We start from the raw sequence: 17,964 nt of genomic DNA, 5'->3' as shown, positions 1-17,964 counted from the left end.
CTTTATTTTCGGCAATCCTGTCCCCCGGGTGGATTTACGGCGTGACGTGGAAGAATAAGGAGTTAGAGTCACTACGGAAGGTAACTTTGAAATGAGAAATAAGAGATAAAAATGTTACGGACCTCGCTCGTGGAGCCATGGCCGTTCGTCTTGACGTCACCTCTGGTAGCGCATTACCACCCTCGGATCAATCTCAATTCTTCGGATTTTATTAAATCAATTTCGTGTACGTTTACAAGGTCATTCTGTTGGGTGGTGGAGCACTAATGCCGAGGAATGGGGAATTCATCATTTATATGCAGCAAAAATGAAGGTAGAGGTGACGTTTAGTGGGAGCTCAATGCATAATCGATTATTTTTCTTCATTATAGAGATTTATTAAATTATTCAACGCGAAAATTCAGCGAAATCAACCTGAAGTTCAAGTTTAACATGAGGGAAAACAAAATGTTGTTCAGTTTGATGCAAAATATATCGATAATTTGAAAGAATAATTAAGCATTTTTTACGGGTTTCTTTCATTTTCTGTCGAATTATAAAACTATTTGGGTCCACAATTGAGCAAAAATGAAGTTAAAGTCTAAGATTAGCCCGAGGAAAATTTAATATTCACTTCAATGAAAAATGTGGAGAACAACACAAGCAAATATCGATTATCTCAATGCTTAAGGATTATTTTGCTTCATTTTCCAGAGATTTATGAAATTAGTCGATGCGAAAAATGATCGAAATGAACCTGAAGTTCAAGTTTAGCGTCGGGAGAGCCGAATGTCATTCACTTTGGCGAAAAAAACGGAGAAATGCAAATGCCTGCGCAAATATCGATGATGTTAATGAATAATTAATCATTCTGTTCGTGTCTCTTTAATTTCTCATCGAATTATGAAACTATTCAAGTTCACAATTCAGCAAAAACAAAACTAAAGTTCAAGATCAACACGAGGAAAACTCACTGCAGTTGACTCCAATAAAAAATGTGAAGAATCACAAAAGAATGGAACCAGACAAATAATTTCGATGCATAGCCAATCATTTCTCGATTTCCTTCACGTCCTGCCTGTTCATAAAATTATTAAATCAAGAAACACCCAGTTGAAATTTCAAGGAATTTCATGGTTCAAAAATTCAAAAACTGGTGGAAAACCAATGGAAACCGAAAATTTCAGTCCAACTACTCCACAAAAATGTACAGAAATCAGTATAATTCAGGCAAATGTATTCCTAAATATTCAACGAATTAGAAATTCCGCATAATTTCCTTCTGCATATTCATATTTTGACTGACAATCCAGGCAAGTGAAAGAATTCTCGCTCTCCTCCCTCCTCAGAATTTCCAATTTCACTGGATTTCCAGTGAACTCTCGAGCCCCGTAATTCCCCCTAACAAGAGATAAATAAACTGATACGGACCTCGATCGTGCCATGGCCGTTCATCTTGCCGTCACCACTGGTAGCACATTACCGCCCCCAGATCACTCTCAAATCTCGACAAATTCTGGGTTGAAAAATCCCCCCCGAACATTAAATCACTCGTCAATCCAAGGTCATGTCGCTAGTCAAACGAACACCGCGAATGACATCATTTACCCAGAGTATTCAAAACCACAGCATTCATGTCACAATTTCCACATATTTCCGTCCACTTATTCACGATTTTCGGCCCCTGAGGCCCGACTCTGGGAGTCAGAACACAGGAAGAATAATCATTTCACACACTCGTCCCCATCCTCGGTGCTAAGATCCACGGGATGTTTCGAGGAATAAAACCCTGGGGATTCGATCATCGAGCGCTGAGAGAGCCACGTCCAGTCGGTTAGAGCGCTCTTTGCGGACTGGATTCGAGGCCGGCTCGTGCGAACCAAAGAGCATCGGTTTCCTATCGCCGCAGGTACGCGGTGACTCTCCACATGGATATCGAATTGAAGCTGTCTCGTGAGGCCAACTCTCACGAAAAATCATCATCATCAAGTGGATCGTATGTAAATCAGGGTAAATAGACAGTGTGAAGAGGAAAAAAAAACGAGCTCTGAACTTCCTTTTTCCTTGAGGTACCGTTCATCCTCTCAAGAAGTCTGTCACACCTGGGCGTATTACCACGGAGTTCTAGCTACTGAGGGTCTGGTTTACCCGGTTCTTGCGCCCTGTGTTTACGATACCTGGGATGTGAGAAGTTATCCTGGACCCATACCTCCATGACCATCCGGGGTTAAACCCGGCTATGGCGTTGTGCCAACTTGGGGGAATCGCATTCGTACTTGGATAGGACAACATGTTGGGGAGATGCGAGGGCCGCGTGTTACCTCCAGGAGGTGAGCACGGTCGATGCACTTGTGAGTGAGGGTATGGTGCAGCTGTGGTACTCCTCCCTGCGCGGGCATTGGTGGGGCCGCGAGACAATCGCTCGCTCTGTTAGCCGGTTCAAGGACGAAGTCCTCGCGCCGAAATAAAGAGGATCATCTCGTGGGGATTTTTTTTTTGGTCTGGGAGGGGTGAGCACTCTTGAAAAAGTGGAGAACGGATTTCAAGAGGTTTAGAGGAATCTTTGGAAAGTCGGAGGGTTTGTAATTATTGTGGAGGGGTTCATCAACATTTTGGGACAGGCTGAAATGTCGAGTTGATGAAGTGACATTTCGAATTTCGAAAGGGTTTTAGAGAGACAAGCGTGGGGGGAAAGGTGAAGGAATGAAAAATTTGGATGTGTAATTATTATGAGAATATGTTGAAAACCATTGGGTTTTATTTTGTTCACGTATTTTCCAGTAAAAAATTTAGCGTTTCAGGAATTTTGAGATGAAGATTTGAATTGTAAAATATTTTTGGAATTTCAAGGGGTTTGGAAGCTCCGGAAATTCTTTCAAAGAATTTTAGGGAAGTTCAAAAATACTTTGAGAATGTTCATATGGTTTCGGGTGGCTGGATTTGAATTTTGGGTTTCAAAAAGGTTTTAGGAAAGTCAATAAACATTTTTAGATATTTGCAGGTGTTCAGTCAATTATTATGACGAGTAGTTGAGTATTATGGCAAACCTATGGATGTCTAGCAGGAAATGTGAATAAAAAAGCGATGAATAATTGTTAGGAGAATATGTTAGGAACCGCAGAATTTCTTTTGTTCACGTATCTCTTCAGTAAAAATTTTAGTATTTCAGGAATTTTAAGATGAAGGATTGAATTCTAAAATATTTTTCGAACTTCAACAAACTTGTCGACGAGAATCATACTGCAGTACACTATTAAAAATTTTTGACTGAAACTTCCGGTACACTGTTTAAAAATTTTTATTTCATTTTAGTTCCACTGAAATTCAGAAAAACGTTGAAAATTTATGGAAATTCAATTTTCAATTTCATGGAAAAATCAATAGTAACTGAAAATATCAGTCCAATTATCCTCTGAAAATTGATAGAAAGCGGAAAAATTCTGCAATATATTCTCGAAATTTGAATTAATTAAAAATTCAGTGTAATTTTGCACTAAATATTCATGTCTTCACTAAAAGTTGAAATTCGTTGAGGAATTCTCGTGTTAAAATTGTTCAAAAATTGAAAATTTCATGAAATTTTCAGTGAAATCTGAAATTTTACTATTTTCCCCCCTTAAATCACACTCAATGTCACTCTCCTGAAAATTGCTAGTCGCCTGTCCATAAAATTTCAATGTTTTTCTATGCGATGACTAATAATGATTAATGACAGAAAAACCTCAATCCCTGGGATTTTAAATCTGCAATTTCCCGGTCTCCCAACCAAGACCGTTGCAAACTTCCTATCCATCAGAGTTTCGAAGATATTCCCAGAACCATAAAAAACCCAAGAGCATGGGACTCGGCGTTATCCCCGTATGGACGCACGCGACTGTCGAGCCGCAGAAACTCATTCCCTCCAACGTCCCCAACAGAGTAAGAATGGGGAAAAGAGTGAGACACTGAATGAGTGAGCCCGAAGGCGAGGGGGAATAAACGCCAAACGTCCGAGTGTATGTGAAACGAGTGGACACGACACGGTACATTCTACCGGTGTAACAGCCTCGCCTTTTCAACACCGTGGAAAACTGACAAACTCTTTGACTCCTCTGACAGTTATTACACGTGACAACACGAGGGTTCATGCACAATTCACTCAGTCATTCATTCATTATTATTTTATCCAGTAAAAGCCAAAACATCAATTGCAACAGGGACTGTTGAATAATTATTTTCACATTATGATGAAACAAATTTAATTAACGACGACTGAAAACCGCTTTTTCACGCGATAGATAACTCTGTCGGTGTCAATTCAAATTACACACACGAAACGTGAATCGAAAGAAAAACAGATTATGCGCGTGACTGTCGTTTCACCTTGACCCCTGAACCCGATGAATTGACTGCGGCGAGGGACCGGGGTAATCACACGTGGAATTTAGTGTACAAATGAATTTAAAGGCCCATTAAATCCTCGTGAAATGTCCCAAATTTCGGGGAAATTCATGAAGTTCCGAATATCCCGTAAAATCTAATTTTTAATTCATTATAATATTTTGCGAAGTGTTTAATAATTATTTCAAGAATTTCTTGTACACTGTTAGGAACTTTTTGAAACCAAAGTAATAGATTCATTTGAATTTTCAATGCAATGATTTTGAATTGAATTTGAGATCAATTTAAATTTGAATTAAAAGAGAACAATATTCAGTAATTTTCATTACAATTTTCCGATGAATTGACTGCGGCGAGGGACCGGAGTAATCACACGTGGAATTTAGTGTACAGATGAATTTAAAGGCCCATTAAATCCTCGTGAAATGTCAGAAATTTCGGGGAAATTTCAGGAAGTCCGGAATGTCCCGTGAAATCTAATTTTTAAGTCGTTATAATATTTTGCGAAAGTGTTTAATGATCATTGCAACATTTCTCCTAATAGTGTACTATTAGAAACTTTTTGAATTCAAGTAATAGCTGCATTAAAATTTTCAATCTTAAAAATTTGAATTCGATTTAAGATCAAATTGTTCATGAATTTATTAATTATCTTTAAAATTTAACAACAGTGAATTTGTTATTTAAAGCGATCATTGATGCTTCGAGAACAGATTAAATGCTCAAACTCACTGTGAAAATTGAACATAAGATTTACCACAGATCGGCATCAATCATTAATTTAGTAATATTATGAGAAGTTGCACCTTCCAATAATTAAGATTTCCTTGTCTCCGTTGAAATTTGATGAATAATATAATAATTAGTGATTTAGATTTCTTCAATTGACTATTAACCAAATAATGGACAAAATAGAATTGTCAATTAACTATTGACTAAACATTTCTAAATGTCATAAAAGTATTTTTCGCTTAGCCAAATAATCGTCAATCTTCCGAACTCAATTACTGATTGATCAAATAATTCGGAATTTGAATACTCAAATTGACTATTAAGTTGATAATTAAAAAATTGGTGAGTAATATTAACAATTATCTTATTCAAACTTTAACTTTAATTAAAATTTATGATTATGCCGACGTCTGAGATCTCTTTCAATTTTTCTACCTTGAATATTTCAAAAATTCAATGATTTGACACCAACAACGTGCGAGAATTTCATCAAAAATTTATCGTCTCTAGAAATTTCAAGACTTTTACTTGAAATTACAAGAGTTATTTTTTTATTTCACCCCTTCGAAATCCAAATACTTTTTTCCGGAGGGGTTACCCCTTCGAACAGATGTACTATTTATTAACTAATTGCAAATTTCGACGATTATTTCTCCCTGAAGTATCGAATAAAAAATGTAAACGAAACGACAGACCAAATGATTAAACGAATGTCAAGGGTTAATGAGTAATTCTCCCTCTCCCTAAACCGTTGCATTATTCTTTGGTCATTGCATCTGATACTGGGACGTGTCTCACTTCCTCTCGTCATTAGGAATCATCATCGTATTACACCCCAACACGTGGTGATGATTCGACATTCACCAGAGTGCTGGGGCTACGGCGATGATGATGATAAAATACCGAGAATTCTCCGTTAGACATTACACGGAGTTGCGAGGGTTCTTCGAATGCACGTGCGCGACACCGGATGAACTCAGAGTACTTGGGGTAACGATCTGTGTCCCCAGGGGACAACTTTATGTGAAACATCATCGCGCTGGGTTTTCATGAGTCTCGAAAAAAAAAACACCTCTAATTTTCGTAAAAATAGAATTGAGGATTATGGTAAGTGCCTTACCTTGTCTTCGCACGTCTTGTGGCAGAGGTATTTGCAGACTGTAACAGAAAGATGCGAAGAAACATTTGAGATAATTAAATGAGAGGCACTTAATTAGGAGGAAAATGTTAATGAGTGGAACAAATGCTGCGAGGGAGATTTGAATCTGTTTTATGGAACATTGACGCACTCTGGGGGGGAGATGGCACGACGCGAGGAGCGTCGAGATTCTTAGTCAATGGTAAAGAGGGCTCTGGGTTTATCGACTCACCTCGACAGCAGGAGGCCTGCTTTATCATCGCCTGGTGACAGAGGTGGCATGGCCGCGGTTTTCGAAGCTGTTTTGTCCGAAATATGTGGCATTGTGGCTCAAAATCACTCTGTAACAAAAATTAAAAACAATTTTTTTGTATTCAATTTGTGGGAAGATAATTGGGAGGGATTATTGACATGTTAACTGCGAAATCATTTGCTTTATAATTAATATATCAGTTTTTGTTGAGAAATTCATGAATATAAAAATATGCAAATGTTCACCACTTCGTCTATAATTTTTTTATTGTTATGCATTTGCGAATTTTGCAACGAAACATCGAGAGGCAGGGACAACGATAAAAGTTCAGCTTTTGTGAACAACTAGAGATTGAACACGAAAAAACATGTTACGTATGTACTAAAAAAACATCTGTAACAAAAATTAAAAGCAATTCTTTAGTATTTAAATCGTAGAAAAATAATTGTGAGTGATTTTTGACATGTAAAATGTTGAATTATTTGCTTTGTAATTAATTACTTCAGAGGAAAATATGGGAAGAGTTTTTATTAGGACAACTCCCCTCTAATTTTTTGGTCGTTGAAGTCTCAAATTTTAATGGCTTTTATTATCATGAATTCTTGAATTTTGCGATGAACCATCACGACGCAGAGACAAGGGATAGAAGTCCAGCTTTCGCGAACAAACACAGAGACTGAACACGAAAAGACATGTTACGTATGTACTAGAAAAACCTCGATCCAGAGGGGGAGGTGTTTTGGTATGCGAAAAAGCCCTCGGCACTGGCGATTCTGAGATTTGCAGCTCCGATTACACGCACGCGATCATCCTGCTAGGCTTGGAGACCCTTTCTTTTCTTCTCTACTCGTGTCTTATCTCCTGGAATATACACCAGGAAACAAACGAGTGTTCCCCGAGAGTAGTCGGAAGAAAATGCCCAGCTACCAGCATTCACTCTACAATTCAACTCGCAGAGTACACCCTTGGATATACCGCATTTGAATAATATTAAACTCTTCATTTGAAATTTTTCTATTCATTCAATAATTCTTTTGTTAGGGATTAATGAACTTATTTGTTTATTTCAATGAAATTGTTTTTCAATTCATTCATTCTTTATTCGATTGTTGCATTTTAAAAATTTATTTTCGTTCTCGTCTGAATGATAGTTCATTTTTTAAGTAATATAAAGTCTTTAGTTAAATCAAGAAAATATTATTTTGTATTAAAAAACCATTTTTTTATTGAAATAAAGTTGTTTAAAGCAAATAAAAACATTTATTTTGAATTTTTTAACTGCCTCCAACAATATTTTTATCGGAAATAGAAAAAATACATCTACTTCAACGAAATTGTTCAATTATATGAAATTCATAATTAATTCGTCCCAAATAATGGGTTATTCCATGTTGATAAATTAATTTTCTTTACCATCTAAACAATTATTCAATTTCTAACTAATTAAAATCATTATGTATTTATGTGGGTCAAGGAAACGTTTGTTTGCAATTGAAAAAGTATTTTTTCATGTTAATAAAGCAGCAAAAAAATTAATTCCACGTTTGGACAAAGTCATTGATTTGATTCCAATACCGTTCATTCATTTTTTCCCTTCAACGTATTTTTTCTCGACCCGCTGTCAAAACCCCTTGCCACGGGTTAACGCAATTTTTCTTCGTCCCAAGAAAGCAATAATGAGAGCCGCATAATAAATAGCAAGATAAATCATTACGAGTGGGCGTCACCGAATCACGGGGCGTCTGGTCTCGCATGAACAGTTTTTGATGTACTCTCGAGAGGTTGAGAAGGCTTTTTCAAGTGGAATGTTTGGCGTCCCAGAGGCGAAACCCATGTGAACTGCAAAAATCATTCGGCAACGCACTGGCGCCCACCTCCCACTCCACCCCCCCGATGGAGACTACTCGAACAGAGGCCCGCTTTGTCGATAGTTTTTTAACGTACGTTTGCAGCGCATGTTATTCACCACTCTGGACTGCATTAAAGCACAGATATACAAAAGCTGGATGCTTATGCAGGTCTCAAAGGCCGCATTTTCATTCGACTAGAGTGTCTACAGTTCGTGCATTACAAATTGACGGGAATGGGATGCATGAGCTACCTGCGAGATGAATGGATTTGGAAAATTTTTCTTTTCGGGGGAGAATGGAGGCATTGTGACTTGTCTCATTCACTCGCAAATTATTTAAACAGTTTGTTTCATCAATTTTGTTTTGTCAATTAGTTTCTTTATGTAAACCGCATTTAACCCTAAATTATTGAAATTATTGCTGAAATATTCGAGTGGGGGTCAGTCAGAAAAATTGTACATCACATTTTAATGGTTTTCTCGAATATGTTTGGGGTTTTGGGAAAGAAAGGGATTAGAATTTTCAGATATGCTTAGCGATTTCGGAGAATGTGAAGGATTAGATTTCATGAGGCTTTCCTAAGTTATTTCTATGATTTCGTGGAAAATTTCATTGAAATTCTTAGATTTTTAAATATTTCAAAAAGTTAGGAATCGCACAAGGTTTGATTAGAGATGGAATTCATGGAATTTCCAATCCGTCTGTACACGGGATTTCGTGATTGATTACCCCTAGTCCGTTCGAAACTGTGACAGCCACTTGAATATCCTCAAAAACCCTCAAACCCTCAAAAATATAAATCACTCATATTCCAAGTAACCCGAGAAAACCCTTCAAAAAATCTATGCGATCGAGGCTAACGCTTCTAATGTCAACATTGTGTCCACGCGAATCGTTACTACTGAGGCCCTTGTCATCCCTACGGTATTTCGTGATGGATTACCCTCTCGCTAAATACATAAATCTCAATCTCTCAAAAAACCCGCAATCTCTCAAAAATATTAATCATGCATCTTCTAAGAAACCCACAAGAACCCTTCAGAAAATCCATATGGCCGAGGCTAATGCTTCTAATGACAACATCGGGTCCCCGTTCACGTGCGGCGTGCAGCAACAACTGGGTGCAACCAAGGCCCTTGTAGTTTCCTACGGTATTCCTATGATTTCATAACAATCCTTAGATTTCTAACAATTTCAGGATTTCAGAAATCCCAACGGATTTAATTCCCGATTTAAAGAAATTTAAAATTCATCTCCATACCAGACTTCATGATTGATTACCCCCTCGCTAAATCCATAAATCTCAATCCCCGAAAAAACCCCAATCCCACAAAAATGTGGACCTCGCATATTCCGAGAAACCCAAAAAAACCCTTTAAAAAAATCCATATGACCGAGGCTAATACTTCTAATGACAACATCGGGTCTCATTAGAATCGTATGCAACCGACGCCCTAGTGATTCCCCATAATATTTCTGATTTCATAAAAATTCTTAAATTTCTAAAAATCAGAATTTCCGAAATCCCAAAGGATTTATTAATTCCAGATTTAATGGAATTCCAAATTCATCTCCATACCAGACTTTATGATTGATTACTCCCTCGCTAAATCCATAAATCCCAATCACCGAAAAAACCCCAATCCTACAAAAATGTGGACCTCGCATATTCCGAGAAACCCAAAAAAACCCTTTAAAAAAATCCATATGACCGAGGCTAATGCTTTTAACGACAACATCGGGTCCCATTAGAATCGTATGCAACCGACGCCCTAGTGATTCCCCATAATATTTCTAATTTCATAAAAATTCTTAGATTTCTAAAAATCAGAATTTCCGAAATCCCAAAGGATTTATTAATTCCAGATTTAATGGAATTCCAAATTCATCTCCATACCAGACTTTATGATTGATTACTCCCTCGCTAAATCCATAAATCTCAATCCCTGAAAAAAAACCCCAATCCCACAAAAATGTGGACCTCGCATATTCCGAGAAACCCAAAAAAAACCCTTTAAAAAAATCCATATGACCGAGGCTAATGCTTTTAACGACAACATCGGGTCCCATTAGAATCGTATGCAACCGACGCCCTAGTGATTCCCCATAATATTTCTGATTTCATAAAAATTCTTAGATTTCTAAAAATCAGAATTTCCGAAGTCCCAAAGGATTTATTAATTCCAGATTTAATGGAATTCCAAATTCATCTCCATACCAGACTTTATGATTGATTACCCCCTCGCTAAATCCATAAATCTCAATCCCTGAAAAAACTCCCAATCCCACAAAAATGTGGACCTCGCATATTCCGAGAAACCCAAAAAAACCCTTTAAAAAAATCCATATGAGCGAGGCTAATGCTTCTAATGACAACATCGGGCCTCCGTTCACGTGGGGCGTGCATGGAGAATCGTGTACAACTGAGGGCCTTGTGATGCCGCTTACTGGCTTAACTTAAGGGCGATACACAGAGACAACCGGGCGCAACACGACGGTTATGTATAAAACGGTGTACACCGTTCGCCCGCCTCCGTTCCAAACCGAAGGAAATCTCGTGATCGCCATTACCCTCTTTAGATCATTGGCGTGTAAGAAGATGTTGTAGTTTACCATCGAATGCGAGTGTATTCGAGGCTAGGAGAATTTAATATTGACATAGAGACACACAAGAGCCCCTTGATTACCCGTAAATCATAATATTTAATGTCCGGGATGAACGCGAGGAGAAAAGTATCGTGCGGTCTATTGTTATTACCTAGTCGCGAGTTAAACTTGAGAATTCAACAGGAACTTTCCACTCGGACGATGGGGCCTGAGGGTAACCACGGGGGATCAGTGCATGTTTAACGCCGGAAATGCATTTTTATATTTTTTTTTGTCTTTCTCTTCGAGAAGAGGAGTTTATGCTGTTAAGTTTAACAGAAAAGCGTGGGCTTTACGGAATGCGTTGGATTGCACAGTTCATGGAATTCCAAATCCATGTGCACATGAAATATCATGATTGATTACCCCAAGTCCGTCTGAAACTGCTAAAGCCACTGGAATACCCTTAATTCCTCAAAAAACCCCGAATTCCACAAAAATATAAATACATATTCCAAAAAACCCAAATGGTTTTTGTTTAAACCCATCGAAAAAAATCGCCCGCTTCGTTTTTGTGATCGCTATTACACTGTTAGAAAAAACTTGAAACTTCATGGATAGTTGACTACTAATTTTCAGGAAAGTGACACTGAATGTGATTTAGGAGGAAAAAAATGATAAAATTTCAGGTTTCACCGAAAATTCAGTAAAATTCCAGAATTTTGAGCAGCATAAAGACGAGAATGACTTAATTTATGTGAATTTCCAATCTAATAATAATATTCAGTGCCAAATTACATTAAATTTCAGTGAAATCTTTAATTTCATAATTTGTTTCCCCTAAATCGCATTCAGTGTCACTGTCCTGAAAATAAAAGAATATATTTACCGGAATTTTCTGGTTTTCTACTAATTTTCAGGGAAAAATGGAACTGAAATTGATAATTCTCTTTGATTCTTCCACGAAATTCTGAATTTTCAATGACGAAATTCCTTGAAATTTCAGTGGTAATTAAATTCGAAAATAAAAATTTCGAAAAAATGTACCGGGAAAGCGTGTACCCTCTTTCGATCGTAGACGTGTAAGATGCTGAAGTTTACCATTGAATTCGTGAGCATTCGAGCCTAGGAGAATTTAATATTGACATCGCGACACACAAGCGCCCGCCGAACACTCCTAAATAATAATATCTAATGTCCGGGATGAACGCGCGGAGAAAAGTATCGTGCGGTCTATTGTTATTACCTAGTCTCGAGTTAAACTTGAGAATTCACCAGGAACTTTCCACTTGGATGATGGGGCCTGAGGGTAACCACTGGGGATCAGTGCATGTTTAACGCGGAAAATACATTTTTATGGACTTTTTTTCCCTCTTTCTCCTCGAGAAGAGGAGTTTATGCTGTTATGTTTAACCGGGAAGCGTGGGCTCTACGGAATAGTGCATGGAAGTTAATTCACCAACTCGAGTGAACACTCGGTTATTTCTATTTATGCCATGATATTATATCGTGTGACACCATGTCGGCGTTACTCGGGATTATCCACGCTCTCAGGCCTATTCAGCAATCGGGCCTGCAGTGGAGGCTCAAACGTCTGATAATTTTTTTCTTATTTCCGAGGAATAAAGGGAGAACTTATATTACCCACCAATCACACGCACCTACACGTAATATCATATCTCAATGGTGTTTTTTTTTTCTCCAGATGCAGAGGGTCCGGGGCCTCTTGACTTATCGATTATGGAGCTCTCGCTCGGTGCTGAGTTATTACAACGCGTTTTGTTACAAAGGGAGAAAATATCCGCGTCAGTTACATATTGATGGGGAAAAATCGGCGGGCGTCAAAGGGACGGAGAGGGGGTCGTAAAACTCGAGTCATTTGGAGAGTATTCTCCTCTCGGTCTGAGGGATTTCTTTAAACGGCGAGTAAGTTGTAGCTTCACGATGGGGTGCAAAGAGACCGACGAATTCTTGAGAATGGTGGGAAATGAATAATTTAACGATGGCCTTTATTGACGCTTTCGGAGACGATTTTAATCGGCTAATTTGGGTTTTTTATCGGGCTTTCTTGGAAAGGCTTTGGTGTGGGAAATTTTATTCACAGTTTGGCATAATAATAAACTAGAAACACTGAATTACCCGAGTTGCATTATTGGATCTGACAAGTTCCAATGTTCCAAGTACTTAGGTCTTTCCGTTCAGAACTGGATATAGGTCTTTCCTTTCTTGCGCCTCCGAGGGTTTCATTGTTATTAGAAGGGCAAATAAATACAGAGTCATCCTTCACTTAGCGAAAACAAATCGATTTTGGCGAAAGTTGACTTTCCCCTGAAAAAATCCGAGATCTGACACTTTAGCCCCCGGTGAAAAAAATTTTTTTTCAGTTTTCACTTTTTCCACATACTTTTGAGACTTCTAAATCGCCCGCCGCCTAAATAGTTGGAATCAACGTTCACCCGGTTAAAACATTCGATTTTGGCGAAAGTCGACGTTCCCCCTGGAAAAACCGAAAATCTGGCCCTTTGGCTCTGGGTGAAAATTTTTTTTTCAGTTTTCACTTTTTCCACATACTTTTGAGAGTTCTGAATAGCCTGTCGCCTAAATAGTTGGAATCAACGTTCACCCGGCTAAAAAATTAGATTTTCCGAAACAGGAGTTCTCCAAAAAATTACGTGAGAAAGATTTTCATCACCATGAACCTTTCAGTGCCAGCACTCATTCCCAGTTAACTTATGACGTGTGACCAATAAAATTCCCAGGCAAACGCATAGCCGGGGCGTGTTTACAAAATAACATGAAAGCACTGGGGACGCGCAAGAGCTCTTGGAAACGTCATAATCTCGTCCCACGTGTTTTCGTCGGACACCATTTCCATGCTCATTTTTATTTCTTTGTCTCCCCGTCCCCTCCACCCTTTTTACTTTATTTCTCCCAAGATATTAATGCACGCCAAGTCACTTGGTTATAAATCACCCGAAGACATTGGTTATACAGCCTCGACTTGTATTTTGCCTCTTGGGATTTAGCGACTTTACGTCGCCGGTCTAGCAGTTGAAACGCGACAGAATCACATTGGCCGAATGGTTTCTCTCTGCACACATATATGTCGCTCTTAACCTTTGGGCAACTCGTGGGGGTCCACTAGTATTTTCACAACGGAATCACGCTCTCGTGGTTATACCCACCACGTGTGCCCCCATGTTCCTTGAACCGCAAAACTATTTAAACACGTTGATATTGCTGGACCTTTCAATCACGTTTTTCCGGGGTCATCGGTTTCATTTCTCGTCATGTTCCAGTTTTCATTCTCAATCCCCACATTTTTTTGCGATTGAGAAAATAAATGGCTTATCAGATGTGAACGCATAATTAATTCATCTCTGTGAATGGTCTCTTCGAGGTATTAGCAGGCCCTATTACGTCCAGAGTAATTTATCGAGGCGAATAAACTTCTTTGACGGACGCAAAATTTACATTCGTCCATTCACCATGTGCGGGTGCTTCGAGGCGATGCAAATTATTAACAGACACCCGTCATGTCGAAACTCGGCCGACTATTTTCAGGGAATAGAGAACATGTGCAGCATCTTCCGGGTGGATTCAATAATTTTTTTCGTGCAGTGTTGAAAACATTTGGATGGTTTTCCGGGAAAAGGAGTTGAGTTCGATTTAAGAAGAAAAAGTCCATGAAATTTCTAGTTTTTCTGAAAATTCATAAGTAAAGTCTCTTTTTTTTAGCGGCAAGAAGACGGAAGTTCCATAATTTACATGAATTTTCGAGTGCACAGGATTTTTCACTGCCAAATTGCCTTGAAGTTTCAGGGAGTTCGTTCAAAATTCTTGGGAGTCGAGGAATTTTTGAAGGAATTCCCTGAAAATTCAGAGGAATCTGGAATTTTTCTGATGTTTCAGCAATTTTCCCGGAATAATTCAACCGAAATTTACAGCTTCCAGGGAATTTTCCATGAAATTGTGCATTTTCAATGACAAAATTTCTTGAAATTTCAGTGGAAATGGCACTTATTAGAAATTTTCAAGATTCTTACCGGCAATTTCAGTAGAAAATTTTCAATAGTGCGTATGAAATGGTTTTGGGTTTTAAACACTGTATTTAACCGTGAATAACTCGAAAATGGGAGATTGTTTTTTTTTTCATTTTTAAGGATTTTTTGTAAGCTCTGGAATGAGTGTTGAATTATCCAAATGGCATCATTTAATCAGGAGATTTCAATGATTGAAGCCGATTTGTTCTAAAGACTTGGACAAATTATTGCCACATATCGAGGCGAATAAACTTCACCGCTGAAAAAACATTAAAATTTCGTGGAGAGTTGACTAGTGATTTTTAGGAGAGTGATATTGAATTTGATTTAACGGGAAAAAATAATGAAATTTCCAACTTGCTTGAGGTTCTGATTAAAAACATGAATCTTCAGCATCAAATCACGCAGAATTTTTAGTTAATTGAAACTTCAAAACAATATTCACCAGAATTTTCCTCATTTCTATTAATTTCCCTGAAATAATTGAACTGAAAGCTAAATTGTCCATCGATTTTCCCACAAAGTTTTGAATTTTTAATGATGAAATCCTTGAAATTCCAGCGGAACTATAAGATGACAAAAATTTCCAATAAATGTATCCAAACTTTAAACCAAAAATTTCAACAATAGAGAATTTTCCTCAGTTCCATCAATTTTCCTGAAATTATTGAACTAAAAATTTAAGTTTCCATCGATTGTCCCCTAAAATTTGGAATGTCCAATGAGGTAATTCCTATAAATTCCAGCGGAATCAAAATATGACAAAGATGTCCAATAAACGAGCCGGAAAATTCGGCGCAATATTTTCAACAATATCCAAATGCTTTCAAAACTTGAAAAAATTTTCAGTACCTGTCGACTCGGATAAACTTCTTTGACGAATGCAAACATTACATTCGGCTCGTGCATCCACCATGTGCGGGTGCCTCGAGGCAATGCAAATATATTAACAGCCCCCCGTAATATCGGAACTCGGCCGACTATTTTCGCAGAATAGAAAACATGTGCAGCATCTTCCGGGTGGATTCAAGAATTTTTTCCATGTTCAAGATGTTTCCCCCAGGGATAACAAGGGGGAAAGGGGGAAGGGGGAAAAACCGGTGACGGTTGACTGCGCGTGCCTGAATATCCAGCTTTTGAATCCAACGCACGTAGATAGGCTCGAGAATGCACCGTACAATTGCGTGATGAACTTGAGGAAATAGTGGCACGCGACGCAGAAACAATTTAACTGTCTACGTTTTCCCATCTGGCGATTGCGTAATATTCCGAGTCAATGATTACAATATTGAGGGCATAAAGATGACAGTTTGGATGACACGGCAAACATTAATTGTGATTGAGGCGTTTGCACAGTGGTTGACGGCACAAACGTTTGTACAAAATTTAGTTGATTGTTGGAGAAGATGTTACGACACATGTGTTGTTAGAAGACTGCTGTTGAAATTTTTTGTGAAAAATCAGGAAATTCCTGGACTTTTTTTCTATTTACAAATCATTCAATTGTTGGAATATTCGATAGAATTTTGAGAATGATTTAATCTTAAATTGAATTCAACTCCACGAAATTAAAAATATTGTATTAAAAAAATCACATCAATGTTGAAGAAAATTTTTCCATTATTGAAACACATGAAATTGGACAAAAATGTGTGCAATAACAAAATGTTAATGATCCGATTTCAAATAAAAGAAAGAGAAAATCGGAGAATTTAATCAGATAAAACTCTCTGTAATTTTTCTATTAACTTCAGTGAAAATATTTCATTCATGTGAAATGAATAATTTATTAGAATCAGATGAACAATCAATTTGATCCAAATCGAGAAGTATTAAACTGTTAATTGTCGAAAATTTTCATCACATTTCTAGTTCCACTGAAATTTTAGGGAATTTCACGATTGAAAATTCAAAATTTGATAAAAAAATCAATGTAAAGTGTAAATTTCTGTTCAATTATTCAATGAAAATTGATAGAAATCAAGAAAATTCAGGTAAATGTATTCTTGAATTTTCAATTAATTAAGAATTTAGCGGAATTTGGTATTGACTCTTCATGTTTTCATTAACAATTGAAATAAATTGTAGTGTCTCCTCTTCCTGCTGCAAAAAAATTTGGAATTTCATTGAATTTTCCGCGAAATCTCTAATTTGATGATTTTTCCCGCTGAATTAAATTCAGTGTCACACACCTGGGAATCACCAGTCGACTGCTCATAAAATTTCAACGTTAACGCTAACACTATACATCTTAATAACCTTTATTTATTTCTATGCGGACAACTACCTGTTAATATGAATAAAAATGAAGATTAAAACTAAATAAACTCATTACTACGACCTATTTGAATAAATTAATTTATTCCGTTCAAAAAAATTCTATTCAATTCCCATAAATAATTTTCTCAACTGCGACTCGAGAAAATAAATTGGAGGATTCAGTCTCCCAGCGGGTGTTTTGCGGACGCCCGGCATATTGCGCAATGGGAATGTGTCCCAGCGGCCCTGCGTGCCGACTAATTGAAGAGAATATATTCTTTGGCCCATTGCGTGACACCCTAAATTCATCGGAAATTTTTATCACCACTGCTCCCTCCGAAGTGACGCATTAGTTTCTCGTGGATTAAAAAATTTTAATTATGCTCTGTGGGTTTTCATAATTACGGTAATCGGCCCGTCCCTCAATTTCTACCTGCACAGTTTAAAATTTTTGTCTGAAATTCCCGGTACACTTTTTAGAAATTTATCGAATTTAATTACCATTTAAATTTCGAGGATTTTCGTCATTGGAAATTCAGATTTTCGTGGAAAAATCAGAGAGAACTGCACTGAAAAAAACAATTATTTTTGGAATGAACTCCTATAATGATTATTGATTTTTCCTAAATTTCTGATTTTCCAGAGAGAAGAATTTCGATCAATTTATTAATGTTGATAATTATTGACGGAGTTCACTCAGGATCGTAACCAACATGATCGTCTCTTCTAGAGCAATATCCCGAG

The 17,964-nt window shown here is 37.5% G+C and overlaps 1 protein-coding gene across 6 annotated transcripts in view; it reads right to left on the bottom strand.

Moving 5' to 3' along the window:
• Nucleotides 1-17,964, bottom strand: part of LOC107036315 (tensin) — a 119,193-nt gene that overhangs the window by 67,548 nt on the left and 33,681 nt on the right. For 5 of the 6 annotated variants that reach the window (XM_015254203.1, XM_015254205.1, XM_015254216.1 and 2 more), the window contains exons 2-3: nucleotides 6,462-6,570; nucleotides 6,212-6,249 (exon numbers count right to left, since the gene is read on the bottom strand). In XM_015254203.1, coding sequence (XP_015109689.1) covers nucleotides 6,212-6,249; nucleotides 6,462-6,570 — 147 coding nt within the window. Of the gene's footprint in view, nucleotides 1-1,410; nucleotides 1,818-6,211; nucleotides 6,250-6,461; nucleotides 6,571-17,964 lie in introns of those variants that run through there. The other variant, XM_015254214.1, reaches the window with a different exon arrangement.

Source organism: Diachasma alloeum, unplaced genomic scaffold, assembly GCF_001412515.2.
Source record: "Diachasma alloeum isolate Michigan unplaced genomic scaffold, Dall2.0 Dall_scaffold_00208, whole genome shotgun sequence".
NCBI lineage: Eukaryota > Metazoa > Arthropoda > Insecta > Hymenoptera > Braconidae > Diachasma > Diachasma alloeum.
The sequence above is the reverse complement of the archived record's forward strand: the minus strand, read 5'-3'. Positions and strand labels throughout refer to the sequence as shown.